This window comes from Vombatus ursinus, unplaced genomic scaffold (genome assembly GCF_900497805.2).
Source record: "Vombatus ursinus unplaced genomic scaffold, bare-nosed wombat genome assembly UNPS02014770.1, whole genome shotgun sequence".
Lineage (NCBI taxonomy): Eukaryota > Metazoa > Chordata > Mammalia > Diprotodontia > Vombatidae > Vombatus > Vombatus ursinus.
The window spans coordinates 34,896,292-34,910,862 of record NW_020954548.1 but is presented as its reverse complement, the minus strand read 5'-3'; the positions used below and the strand labels follow the sequence as shown (position 1 = coordinate 34,910,862).

Here is a 14,571-nt window from a genome sequence, read left to right as displayed (position 1 = left end):
CATTACTACACGTGGTACAATGTTCCACCAGCCCCCAGTGATCCTGGAAACATCTTTTCAGGGTTGTTCCCATGCCTGCACCCACGTACCCAGGTAGACTGAGTTGGAGTTGGTCCACTACAAGGTTTTACTTCTTCACAAGGCTACATACATTATTTTCTTCAGGTATACAAAGTCTGTTCCAGATTGGTAGCTATTCTGAGCAGGAAGATGGTAGACTATAGGAAGCCTCCTTAAAGAAGGCAGAGACCCTTAGGCATGATTTGCCATTATGGAGTGGGGAATAAAGGGAGGTTTTGCAGTGAAATCTGAAATTCTCAAAGGGAATGCTTACCTCATACTTCAGAGACAGGAGTTTCTCATTATGTGGAATCTCCCGGGGGAAATGATGAGGTGCATCCATCTCCTGGGAAAGAAAGGCGAGATCACGCATGTGCATGATGATAAAAACACTTTTGAGTACACATAAAACTCCTAGTCTTTCAAGAAAGCCGTAACATTGCTTTACCCACCTCTGTCCCATCATCTAAGCTCTCTTAGATCTCCTGTGCCTACCACAAAAGGGTTCAAGATTCCCTTGAGTGAGAGACTGCAAATCAAGGACCACCTCACCCCTCTGTAAAGGTGGACTATCCTTTATACGTTAAGAAAATAGCAGCCCATTTTTAATTGAAAAAAATTCAATTGAAAAATAGCAGCTTCTACCATTGAACAAAACTGAGCTAAGTGGTCTGAGAACAGAATGTTCCTGAATACCCTCTTGTCAACCCTGTGGCACAACATATTAGGCTAATGTAATAATGTTATCTGCAAATCTCTAAATGGCATCACTAACCTAACAACTACAGGACATTCACTTTGGGTTATTTTCCCAACAGTGATGACAGATTTAAGTTAACCCATTCACTCTTTTATTTGTCTGTAACATATTTAAGAATGAATGAAGTGGAGGCAGAGCCAAGATGGCAGAGTACAGGCAGCAACCCAACTGAACTTTCCCAACATTCTCCTCCAAACAACTTTAAAAGAACTCTTCCAATCAAATTTTGGAGCAACAGAGCCAACAAAAGGTCACAGTGAGACATTTTTCCAGCCTATGACAACGCAAGAGGTCAATAGGGCAGGTTTGTGACATTGAGGTGGGAGCCAGTCTAGAGCATGAAACAGCAGTGCCAGTGGTGGGCCTAGGAGGCAGCTGTAACAGTGGCAGTAACAGCGGCAGCAATAGCAGCAACAGCTTCAGGAGCTCTCAGCCCTGAGTTGGTAAGGGTGTTGGATAATTGGTCAAAATAGGGGACTCTTTGCTGGCACTGAGTGCAGCTGCCTCTGACTGGCAATTCTATTGCCCATCAGCAGTTCTCATGGTCAGTCACAAGCAAGCACAGGCCCTGGAGGCAATTACATGGCAGTGAGGAGCACAGGGGTTTGTAGCCACAGGAGAGCAAGGGGGCCTGGTCACAATTCCAGACCAGGAGGAGTGCTAGCACTTGCTGCTGAAGAGGAACAGGGGCCCTTTCTGGGTAAAGACCAGAGTACAGACCAGAAGAGCAGTGACCATACCTCTCCCCAGATCATACTACCCTTGGATCCACTGAAAACTTGCAGGCTCCCAGAACTAGCTCTGAAAATAGCAGCATGAAAAAGTCTGAAGCTTGGGACAGTGCCTCCCCACCCCCACACGGAAATATGTTTTGCATGATTTCACATGTATAATTGATATAATTATATCAATATCTCAATAGATGAGAGACATTTGGGAGAGACAGAGAGAATTTGGAACTCAAAATTTGAAAAGAAAAGAAATGTTAAAATATAAATATATAAATTTTTTTAAAAGTATGAATGAAGCTAAGTCTACGGTAAAGAACAGAAGCATGCTAAATGGCCCACACTGAGATCCAAACTAATAACCCTTCAGTAGCTCTCTAACTAGCGAGACATACCACTTTCTCTTTCAACTCTCTCTGCTGTCCTACCTTTGCTCCCTCAAAATTGTACATGTGTTAGTTTCTTTAAATGTGGCGAGTTAAACTTTTAAAAATAGGTTCAATGAGAGAACAAGTATTGCATTCCAGCTACATTACTCGGATTCTAGAATTCTCAGGAGCAAAAACAGTTCCTCTCTATGCCTTTTTCTCACTCTAGAAAAAGAGAGTAGAGGGTCAGCTCAGTCCCTCAAGTCTGTCACCAAAATAATTTTTTTTAATTTTTTTTTTCACCAAAATAATTTTAATCAACCAATATTTATTTAGTGTATACTATGTGCAAAGAATACCTTATTTCCTTGCACAGTGGTAGAAGGGACTAGCAGGGAACATGAGGAGCATTCTATCTGAGATGCCCTAAGTGATTTCAAAGCAAAAAGGAACAAGGAATTAGATTGGAAGTCAGATTAACAGGAAGAATTTAAAAAAAAATACAATGTACAGTCTTCTAAAATCATTAATATCAATTCCAATTTAACCAAGGAAAGCTGACTATCAAAAGCATACAATTCTAGAAAAATTTCCTCATGATGGGGGAATAGAGGATTTCAGTTTTTAAATTACAGTTTAATTCAACCCAAAGTATTTGTGGTAAAAAGTAAATTTGAAGTAGATCCTAAGGAGTCATTACTTGCCAATCCCAGTGGGTTTGTAAGTACAGGGTAGGTAAGCAAGCAAGAGACCAGAGATAAAGCAAAAAGGTCTTTATTTGGTTAGCCTGGTAGATATTTTCATGAAAGAATATGGAGACCCTCTGGAGAAAGGGCTTTTTAAACACAGCTTTCAGGCAGTTTTTCTGTAACACATACCAACCAATCCTAGTTGGGTTAAGCCGTAAAGTGGAGAGTTTCCAAGGAAGCGGCGGCATGGTACATTTTGGATAAATTAGATAGTAATAACATAAGGTTTTTGTAAGAAGGTAAGGCTCAGAGAATTGAGTAAGAAGACAGAGGGAGGGATAGCCTTGACTCAGTTACTGGAGGCAATCAGCCTTGAGATATAGTAACAGGGAGCTATCAGGGTCCCATTTTCTAAGCTCAATGCAGTTTTCCTGGTTTTCTTGCACAGATTTTTTTGTCCTTAAGATGCAAAGCCAAGTCAAGCCAAACTCAATCAGGTAAGAAGAAAGGATGCCTACGCAGACAATTCTCAGATCTATTTATCCAGCCCTAACCTCTCACATCACCAAATGCCTACTGGATATCTTGAACTGGATGTCCCAAAGATATTTTAATTTCAAAACGTCTAAAACTGAACTAATTTTATTTCCTCTAAACCCTCCCCATTCTGATCTTCCCTATTTCTGTTGATGGTACCATCATCTTCCCAGTCACGCAGGCCTGCTACACCCAAGTGTCATCCTTGAGTCCTCACCTGTACTCATCCTACATACCCAAGCTGCTGCTGAGTCCTGCTGTTTCCAGCTCTTCACATATCATGAATATCCCCTTTTCTCCATTCATACAACCATAACTCTGGTATAGTTCCTCACCACTTCATACCTATACTATTGCAACTGCCTGCTGGTTGATCTCCCTGGATGGACTCCAGTCTACCCTCCACTAAACAGGTAAAGTGATCTTCCTTAATTGCTATTCTGACTACATCACTCCTCTAATCAATAAACTCCAGTGGCCCCCATTTACAACATAAGGGATCAAACATAAAATCCTCTCTTTGGTTTTTAAAGCTGTTCAGAACCTGGACCGTTCTTTCCTTTCCAGTATTCTTACACTTTACCCTTTCCCCCTGTATTCTACAATCCGTGACACTGGACTTCTTGCTGTCCCTCACTCCATCTCCCCACTCTGTCCCTTGTCACTGACTATCTTTCATGCCTGCGGTGCCCTCCCTCTTGGCCTCTACCTCCTCCTAGCTTCCTTCAAGACACCGCTCAAACCCCATTTTGTTTAAGAGGCCTTTCCCATTCTTCCTCTTCCCCTTCTCTTTCCAGTTAGTGCCTTCTCTCTGAGACAGCCTCTCATTTACTCTGTATGTATCTTCTTTGTACATAGTTGTTTGTTTGCATGTTGTCTTCTCATCAGAATGTGAGCTCCTTGAGGGCAGGGCCCATGTTTTTGCCTTTCTTTGTATCCCCAGTGATTAGTGCCATCTACACAGAAAGCTTTAATGCTTGTTGACTTATCAAGCTAAAGTCAAATTTAAGAAGCAAACTACTGATAGGAATAAACAGTCTTCAAAAGAAGAATTGCAGACATTAACAACCATATAAAAAATGCTCTAAATCACTAATAAGAGAAATGTAAATCAAAATAACATGAGTTTTACCTCCCATCCAAATTGGCAAAGATGACAAAATATAAGAACAATCAATATTGAAGGAGTTGTGTGGGGCTAATGCATTGTTGGTGGAGCTGTGAATTAGCACAAGCATTCTTGAAAGTCATCTGAATTTATAAATAAAATGGCTAAACTGTCCATACAATCTGACCCAGAGTTTCAACTGTTAAGCATAACCCCAAGAAGGTCATTAACAAAAATAAAGGTTCCATATACACCAAAATATTTATAGTAGTACCTTTTGGAATAGCAAAGAGATGGAAACAAAGTAGATAACCAACGACTGGGGAATGGCTAAACAAATTGTGGTATGTGAATGTAATGGAATACTACCAAGCTACAGGAGACAATGACTATGATGAATACAGAGAAACTTGGAAAGACATGAACTGATTTAGAGCCAAGAAAATAATATACACAATGACTAAAGTAATGCAAATGAAAAAAACTACGAAACAACTGAAAATGTTGCAAAATTACAAAGAATATGCACAGCCCCAAATGAGAGATAAGAAACACCATACTTTACAGAAGTGAGGTCAACAGATGTGAGGTATGGCAGGCAGTATTGAATTTTTTCAATGAATTGATTAATCATGCTGATCCCCCCCCCCCAATTCCTCTTTTTCTTAAAGAAAAAACAAACAAACAAAAAAACCCCTCTGTTCCAGGCTATGGTTCTCCAGGAGGAGGAAGAGGGATGTTTACAGGTAGACATTTAGGCTATGTAAAAATTAAAAAAAAGAAAGTAATTATCTTTAAAAAAAAAAAAAGACTGTTGTAGAATTACAAAGAATTACAAATTCTTTGGCCCCAAAGAAGAAGTATAAGTATATACTTCCCTCAACTCTTTTGCAGAGGTGGAGGCAGTTCACAGGTTTTGAATACTGTATATACTGTCAGAATTTTTTTCAGCATATTACTTGGTTTTGCTGATTTTTTTCTTCCTCTTTTAAAAAAAATTTTGTTATAAAGGATGGCTTTCTCTAGGAGTGGGAGGGGGAAGGACATAAGGAAATTGAGATGATATAAAATTAAAAAGGAAGCAATCAAAATTGGGGGTTTTGGTAGGGCTTTAAATAAATTTTTCGGGTTACATATTAAGTTCTGAACTGTCTCCCTCCCTCCCCACACCACACTAGAGAAAGCCATCATTTCACACACACACACACACACACACACACACACACACACACAAAACCCCACTATGCATACTTCTATTTATCAGTTCTCATCTTCTTTCATAGGTCCTTTGTAGTTGATTTGAGTATTTATAATACTCAGAATAACTTAGTCATTCAGTTATTATTCAAACAATATTGCTATTACTGTATATAATGTTCTCTTGGTTCTGCTCATTTCACTGTTCATTATTTCACACAAATCTTTCCATGTTTTTCTAAAATCAACCTGCTCATCATTTCTTATAGTATAATAGGATTCCATTAAAATCATATCCCAGGACTGGTTTAGCCATTCCTTAACTGATGGGCATCCCCTCAATTTTCGGTTCTTTTCCACCACAAAGAGAGCTGCTATAAATATTTTAAAACATATAGAGGTTCTTTTTCTTTTCCCCAATCACCTTGAGAAACAAACTTAATAGTAGTATTGCTGGGTCAAAGGGCATACACAGTTTTATAACTCTCTGGGTATAATTCCAGATTGTTCTCCAAAATGGTTGGATCAGTTCACTACTCCACTAACAGTGTATTAATGTCCCAATTTTTCCACATCCCCTCCAACATTTGTCATTTTCCCTTTCTATCATTTTAGCCAATCTGATAGGTGTGAGGTGATTTCTCAAAGTTGTTTTAATTTGCATTTCTCTAATCAATAATGATTTAGAAAATTTTTTCAAATGACTATATATAGCTTTGATTTCTTCATCCAAAAACTGCTTGTTCATATCCTTTGATCATTTGTCAATTGGAGAATGACTCATATTCTTACATATTAGAAAGTTTTCTATATATTTGTGATATGAGATCTTTATCTGAGAAACTACACAAAAAATTTCCCCCCCAATTTTCTGCTTTCCCTCTAATCTTGGCTACATTGGTTTTAATTGTATAAAAACCTTTTTAATTTAATGTAATCAATGTTATCCATTTTACAACTCATAATGCTATCTCTCATTTATTCATAAATTCTTCTCCTATCCATAAGTCTAACAGGTAATATGTTTCATGTTCTTCTAATTTACTTATGATAGCTCCCTTTATGTCTAGGTCATGTATTCATTTTGACCTTATCTTGGTAAATGGTGTAATATGTTGGTCTAAACCCAATTTCTGCCAGACTGTTCAAGTTTTCCCAACAATTTTTTCCAAATAGTGAATTCTTATCCAAAAGCTTATAGCTTTACATTTGTAAACACAAGGTTACTATAATCATTTACTCCTGTGTATTGTGTGTCTACTCTGTTCCACTGATCCACCTTTCTATTTCTTAACCATTATCAGATAGTTTTGATAATTACTGCCTTATAATTTAAGATCTAGCACTACTAAACCTCCTTGCTTTACATTTTTTTCATTAATTCCTTTGATATTCCTAATCTTTTGTCCTTCCAAATGAATTTCATTATTTTTTCTAGCTCAATGAAATAATTTTTTAGTAATTTAATTGGGATGGCATTGAATAAATGGATTAGTTTAGGTAGAATTTCTGTCCACCCATGAATAATTAATATTATTCCAATTATTTAAATCTGACTATATTTGTATAAAAATGTTTTAATTATATTCACATACTTCCTGGGTTTGTCTTGGCAGGTATACTTCTAGGTATTTTATGCTGTCTACAGTTATTTTAATTGGGGTATCTCTTATTATCTCTTCTTGCAGAGTTTTGTTGGTGATATACAGAAATGCTGATGATTAATTAATGTGGGTTTATTTTATATCCTGCTGCTTTACTAAAATTATTGTTTCAACTAAGTTTTTAGTTGAATGTCTAGGATTTTCCAAATACATCATTACATTGTCTGCAAAAAGAGATCATTTTATTACCTCATTGCCCATTCTGATTTCTTCAATTTCTTTTTCTTTTCTTATTGCTACTGCTAGCATTTCTTATATAATATTGAATAATACTGGTGATACTGGGCAACTTACTGATATTACTGGGAAGGCTTCTGGCTTATCCCCATTACAAATAATGCTTGTTGATGGTTTTAGGTAGGTAACGTTTCTCATCATTTTATGGAAAAATCTATTTATAACTATGCTTTCAAGTGTTTTAAATAGGAATGAGTGTTGTATTTTGTCAAAAACTTTTTCTGTATCTAATGATATAATATTTTTGTTACTTTATAATCAATTATGTTAACAGTTTTCCTTACGTTGAGCCATCTCTGCATTCCTGGTATGAATCCCACTTGGTCACAATGTATAAACGTTGTGATATATTGTTGTAGTCTCCTAGTTAGTATTTTATTTAAGATTTGTGCATCCATATCCATTAGTGAATTTGGTCTATAATTTTCTTTCTCTATTTTTGCTCTTCCTGGTTTAGGTTATCAGCACCGTATTTGTTTCATAAAAGGAGTTTGGCAGGATTCTTTCTTTGCCTATTATTCCAAATAATTTATTTAATATTGGAATTAGTTGATCTTTAAATGTTTGGTAGAACTCATTTGTAAATTCATATGGTCCTGATGCTTTTTTCTTAGAAAGTGCATTTATGGACTGTTCAATTTCTTTTTCTAAAATAGATTTATTTAAATATTCTATTTCCTCTTCTGTTAATCTAGGCTGCTTATATTCTTATAATTATTCCATTTCATTAAATTGTTACATTTATTGGCATATAATTGAGCAAAATAACTCCTAATAAATGCTTTGCTTTCATCTTCACTAGTGGTATATTCACCCTTTTCATTTTTGATAATAGTGATTTGGTTTTCTTCTCTTTTTAAAAATCATATTAACCAAAGATTTATCTATTTTATTGATTTTTTCATAAAACCAACTCCTACCTTTATTTATTAATTCAATGGTTTTCTTACATTAAATTTTATTAATCTCACCTTTAATTTTTAGGATTTCTAACTTGGTGTTTAATTGGGGATTTTTAATTTGTTCTTTTTCTAGTTTTTTTGATTGCACACCCAATTCATTGGTCTGCTCTTTTATATTTTATTAATGTAAGCATTTAGAGATGTGAATTTTCCTCTAATTACTGCTTTTGCTGCATCCCATAGGTTTTGGTATGTTGTTCCATTATCCCTGTCTTTAATAAAATTATCTATTGTTTCTATGACTTGTTCTTTAACCCACTCATTCTTTAAGTTATTTAGTTCCCAATTAATTTTTAACCTGTGTTAGTAATAAAAATTGGTACACACACACACACACACACACACACACACACACACACACAAAATCTATTTTAATTACAGCATAACTCAGTATGGTATTTCCAGGACATAAAATGGATTCTCAGGGGATTATGCAGTTGCTTGTTTTTATGCTGGGGTTTTGTTTTTGTTTTGTTTTGTTTTGTTTTTTTTTTAAGGAAGAAATGTGGGGAAAGAGAAACTATTTTAACATCTTCCCTACCCTAAAAGGAAATATACCTTCAGACAACTATTAGAGCCAAAGGTAAGGCAAGAGGCTACATATGAACTTGGAATCATTTAGACAAGACAAGCAGAACAGATTTTTTTTCTGCTCACAAGTCTTAGAAACTCAACTTGACTTCTGGCTTGTATCACCTACTATTTTCTTTCTTTCTTTCTTTTTTAAATAGGCAATTAGGGTTAAGTGACTTGCCCAGGGTCACACAGCTATTAAGTGTCAAGTATCTGAGGCCAGATTTGAACTGAAGTCCTCCTGACTCCAAGGCCAGAGCTCTATTCCCTGTGCCACCTAGCCCCCACTATTATCTACATGCACATTAACTAGGCTAAGATATACTCTCATAAAGTTGTTACAAGTAGTCTTTTCTTTGAGAAAATGTAAAATATTCGGGTATCAAAACAAAAAATCCCAGAAGTCTGGGAAATAAAACTGTAGTAGAAAATAAGTTATAAATACATTGATATCATATGGCAAAAACAGGTCACTATTGATTATAGAAATGCAAATTAAAACAACTCTGAAATGCCACCACACATTTATCAGATTGGCTAACATGACAGAAAAGGAAAATGACAACTGCTGAAGGGGATGTGGAAAAACTGGGACACTGATGCACTGTTAGTGGAGTTGTGAACTGGTCCAAGCATTCTAGAGAACAATTTGGAACTATGCCCAAAGGGCTTCAAAATTGTACATGCCCTTTGATCCAGCAGTACCATTACTAGGTCTTTAACCCACAGAAATCAAACAAAAGAGAAAAAGAACTATTTATACAAAAATATTTATAGCAGCTCTTTTCGTGAGGACAAAGAATTGGAAATGGAAGGGATGTCCAGCAACTGGGGAATGGCTGAACAAGGTATGGTATATGATTGTGATGGAATACTACTATGCTATAAGAAATGATGAACAGGACAGTTTCTGAAACACCTGCAAATACTTATATGAACTGATGCAAACTAAAGTGAATCGAACCAGGACAACATCGTACACAGTAATAGCAACATTTTAAGGATGATCAACTGTGAAAGATTTAGTGAGTCTATCAAGACAATGATGCAAGACAATTCCAAAGGACCCATGATGAAAAATGCTATCCACCTCCAGAGAGAGAACTGATGAACTCTGAGTGCAGACTGAAGGATATTTTCTTTACTTTATTTTTCTTATTTTGTGTGTGTGTGCTTTCTTCTGCAACATGGCTAATATGGAAATATATTTTGCATGACTTCACATGTATAATCGATCTATTGCTTGCCTTCTCAAGGGGTAAGGGAAGGGTCAGAGGGAGGGGGAAAATTTAGAACTCAAAATTGTAAAAAACGAATGTTAAAAATTTTGGGCATGTAATTGAGAAGTATTTAATGAAACAAATAAAAATATATTTTAAAATATTTGTATTACTCCATTCTCAGACATTTTCATGCAGTCCTATCCAAAGGTACACAGCTATTTACCAAGACAGGCCCTTATCTTTGCAAAACTGCATGCAGCAGGAGAAGGTAGAGCCCAAGATGGCAAAGAAAAGATAGGGACTCATCTGAGCTCTCCCCAAAACCCCTCTGAACACCTTTAAGTAATGCCATAAAACAATTCTTGCAGCGGCAAAAGCCACAAAAGGACAGGGTGAAATAATTTTCTTGTCAAAGACAACTTAGAAGGTCAGCAGGAAAAGTCTGTAGCACTGGGGTGAGAGTGGAGTACAGTCTAGCACAGGCTGCGCCCACATAGACCAGGCCCCAGCAAACCAGGAGCAGGACTTGGGAATCACTGAATCGGCAGCTGCTTCCAGAGCTCTCAGCCCACAGACAGTAAGGAGGTTGAAAAAGTGATCAGAAGGAGATCACAAGGGTTGCCCATACTCAGATCTAGGTCACAGTCCTGGGTGGCAGTCCCAGAGCAAGGAAGAGCACTAGCACAACAGAGCTTGTAGGCTGGCCACAGTAGAGCAGAGACTCTCATCACAGTTCCAGGGCAGAACAGAATGCCTGTGGTCACTAACAGATCAGAGCACAGGCCAGGAGAGTAGTGACCATCTCTCCTTAGATCAGACTACCTCGGAAGAACTGAAAACTTACAGGTCCCTAGAAGTATCTCTGACAACAGCTGCACAAAAACCCTGAAGCTTGGGACAGTGCACCCTCCACCCTGGAAGCACAGCTCTAATTTGACAAAGAGTTGAAAGTCAAGAAACAGACTGGAAAAATGAGCAAACAACAGAAAAAAAAAATCTGACCATAGAAAGTTACTACAGTGACAAGAAGATCAAAACACATTCAGAAGAAGATAACAAAGTCAAAGCTCCTGTATCCAAAGCCTCCAAGAAAAATATAAATTGGTCTCAAGCCATGGAAGAGTTCAAAAAGGATTCTGAAAATCAAGTAAGAGAGGTAGAGGAAAAATTGGGAAGAGAAATGAGAGTGATGCAAGAAAAATATGAAAAAAGAGTCAACAGCTTGATAAAGGAGACATAAAAACTTTCTGAAGAAAGTAACACCTAAAGAAACAGATGGGATCAAATGGCAAAAGAGGTACAAAAAACCAATGAGGAGAAGAATGCATTGAAAAGCAGAACTGGCCAAATGGAAAAAGAGGCACAAAAATTCACTGAAGGAAAAAACTCCTTAAAAAGTAGAATTGATCAAATGGAAAAGGAGGTACAAAAGCTCACTGAAGAAAATAATTCCTTAAAAATTAGAATTGAGCAAATGTAAGTTAATGATTTTATGAGAAATCAAGAAACAATAAAACAAAACCAAAAGGAAAAAATAGAAGACAATGTGAAATATCTCATTGAAAAAATAACTGGCATGGGAAAAGATCCAGGAGAGATAATTTGAAAATTACTGGACTACCTGAAAGCCATGATCAAAAAAATAGCCTAGACATAATCTTTCAAGAAATTATCAAGGAAAACTGTCCTGATATTCTAGAACCAGAGGGTAAAATAGAAATTGAAAGAATCCACTGATCACCTCCTGAAAGAAATCCCAAAATGAAAACTCCTAGGAATATTACAGCCAAATTCCAGAGCTCCCAGGTCAAGGAGAAAATATTGCAAGCAGCCAGAGAGAAACAATTCAAGTGTCATGGAGCCACAGTCAGGATAACACAAGATTTAGCAGCTTCTACCTTAAGGGATCAGAGGGCTTCAAATATGATATTCCAGAGGGGAAAGGAGCTAGGATTATAACCAAGAATCACCTACCCAGTAAAACTGAGCACAATCTTTCAGGGGAAAAAATAAATGTTCAATGAAATAGAGAACGTTCAAGCATTCTTGATGAGAAGACCAGAGCTGAATAGAAAATCTGACTTTCAAATAAAAGATTCAAGAGAAGCATAAAAAGGTAAACAGGAAAGAGAAATCATTAGGGATTTAATAAGGTTAAGCTGTTTTTACATTCCTACATGGGAAGATGATACTCATAACTCATAAGAACTTTCTCATTATTATGGCAGTTAGAAGGAGTACACATAGACAGAGAGCACAAGTATGAGTTCAATATTATGGGATGATACCTAAAAAAGTAAAATTAAGGAGTGAAAAAGCAGCACACTAGACAAAAAGGAAAGGTAGAACGGGGCAAATTATCTCACATAAAAGTGGCAAGAAAAAGCTTTTACAATGGAGGGGAAGATGGAGAGGTGAGAGAGAGTGTGTGAACCATACTCTCATCAGAATTGGCTCAAAGAGGGAATAACACATAGGGTCAATTGAGTATAGAAATTTATCTTACCCTATAGGAAAGTAGGAGGGGAAGGGGATAAGAGAAGGGGGGAGGGTGGTGATAGAAGGAAGGGAAGATTGGGAGAGGTAGTAGTCAGAAGCAAAACACTTTTAAGGAGGAACAGTGTGAAAGAGAGAGAGAAAAGACTAAACCGAGGGGGAAATAGGATGGAGGGAAATACAGTTAGCAATCCTAACTGTGAAAAAAATTTAGAAGCAAGTTTTTCTGATAAAGGCCTCATTACTCAAACATACAGAGAACTGAGTCAAATTTATAAAAATAAGAGCTGTTCCCCAACTGATAAACGATCAAAAGATATGAACAGTTTTCAGATGAAGTAATCAAAGCTATCTATAGCCATATGAAAAAATGCTCTAAATCACCATTGATTGGAGAAATGCAAATTAAAACAATTCTGAGGTACTACCTCAAACCTATCAGACTGGCTAATAGAACAGAAAAAGAAAATGACAAATGTTGGAAGGGATGTGGGAAAAATAAGACATTAATGCACTATTGGTGGAGTTGTGACCTCATTCAACCATTCTATAGAGCAATTTGGAACTATGCCCAAAGGGCTATAAAACCATGCATGCTCTTTGACCTAGCAATATACTCTCAAGATCTCTCTTAAGAACTTTGGAATTATGTTACATGGGACACACTGGCACAGAACCACCCAGCATGGCGTGCCCACATCAGAGAAGGTGCGGTGCTCTATAAGCAAAGCAGAACTGAAGTAGCTCAAAAGAAACATGACATGTGCAAATTTAGAGAATCCACCCCAAATGTTCACATGGACTATTTGTGCCAGACCTGCGATAAAACATTCCGAGCTCATATTGGTCTGATCAGCCATATTTGGGCACATTGTAACTTACTCTAACACAGTGATGTCATTTTGGTCCTCTTCGAGAACAAAGGATCACAACCAACCAACCAACCATTACTAGGTCTGTATCCAAAAAGAGATAGAAAACAAAAAGGAAATGGACTTCTATGTACAAAAATATTTATAGCAGCTCTTTTCTGGTGGCCAAGAACTAAAAATTGAGGGGATGTCCATCAACTGGGAATGACTGAACAAGTTGTGGTATGTGATTATGATGGAATACTATTGTGCTATAAGAAATGATGAGCAGGATGCTCTCAGAAAAACCTCGAAAGAATTATAGAAGCTAACGCAAAGTGACATGTACTGTGTACAAAGTAACAGTAAGATGTAAGATGATCAGCTGTGAATGACTTAGTTATTCTCAACAGTACAATGATCCAAGACAATTCTGAAGGACTTATGATGAAAAATGCTATCCATCCCTAGAGAAAGAACTGATGGTGTCTGAATACAGACTAAAAGCATACTGCTTTTACTTTCTTTATTTTTCTTGAGTTTTTTGTCTGTTTTCTTTCACAACATGACTAATATTGAAATACATTTTCCATGACTATACATGTATAACCTATATTGAATTGCTTGCTTTTTCAATGAGGGGAGTGGGGAGGGAGGAAGGGAGAGAATTTGGAACTCAAGGTTTTAAAAATAAATGTTAAAAATTGTTTGTACATGTAATTGAGGAAAAATAAAATACTAAACAAGAAAAAAAAGCTGCACGTAGCAAAATTCCCTCCCCCACTTCAACCAACAGTCCTTCTTCTGCTCATTTCAGATAACAATGCCCAACTCAACTTACCGAATCAAGTAGTTCATCGTCCAGCTCTACATTGCTCAGGTGCCCAATGCGGAAAAATGCTGAATGGGAGGACTGAAAGGGGAAGAAACTGAAATTTAGAGAACATGCAAATACGAAGAAGGAAAAAAAAAATCCTCACATACTACAGGCTTTATTACTTAAGAGCCTTTCACATTTATTTCATTCATTCTCAATCTAATTCTCAAGGTGACATCACATTCACATTCATGGTCACAAACCTTTTAATTACTGATAATAATGGATTTATATACTGCCT

At 36.8% G+C, this 14,571-nt stretch overlaps 1 protein-coding gene across 1 annotated transcript in view; it reads right to left on the bottom strand.

Annotated features, from left to right (window-relative positions):
• The window catches only part of CLCN7 (chloride voltage-gated channel 7), a 60,188-nt gene that overhangs the window by 29,256 nt on the left and 16,361 nt on the right, over positions 1-14,571 (bottom strand). The window contains exons 2-3 of the mRNA XM_027862791.1: positions 14,295-14,366; positions 335-406 (exon numbers count right to left, since the gene is read on the bottom strand). Of these exons, the coding sequence (XP_027718592.1) occupies positions 335-406; positions 14,295-14,366 (144 nt within the window). The remainder of the gene's footprint in view (positions 1-334; positions 407-14,294; positions 14,367-14,571) is intronic.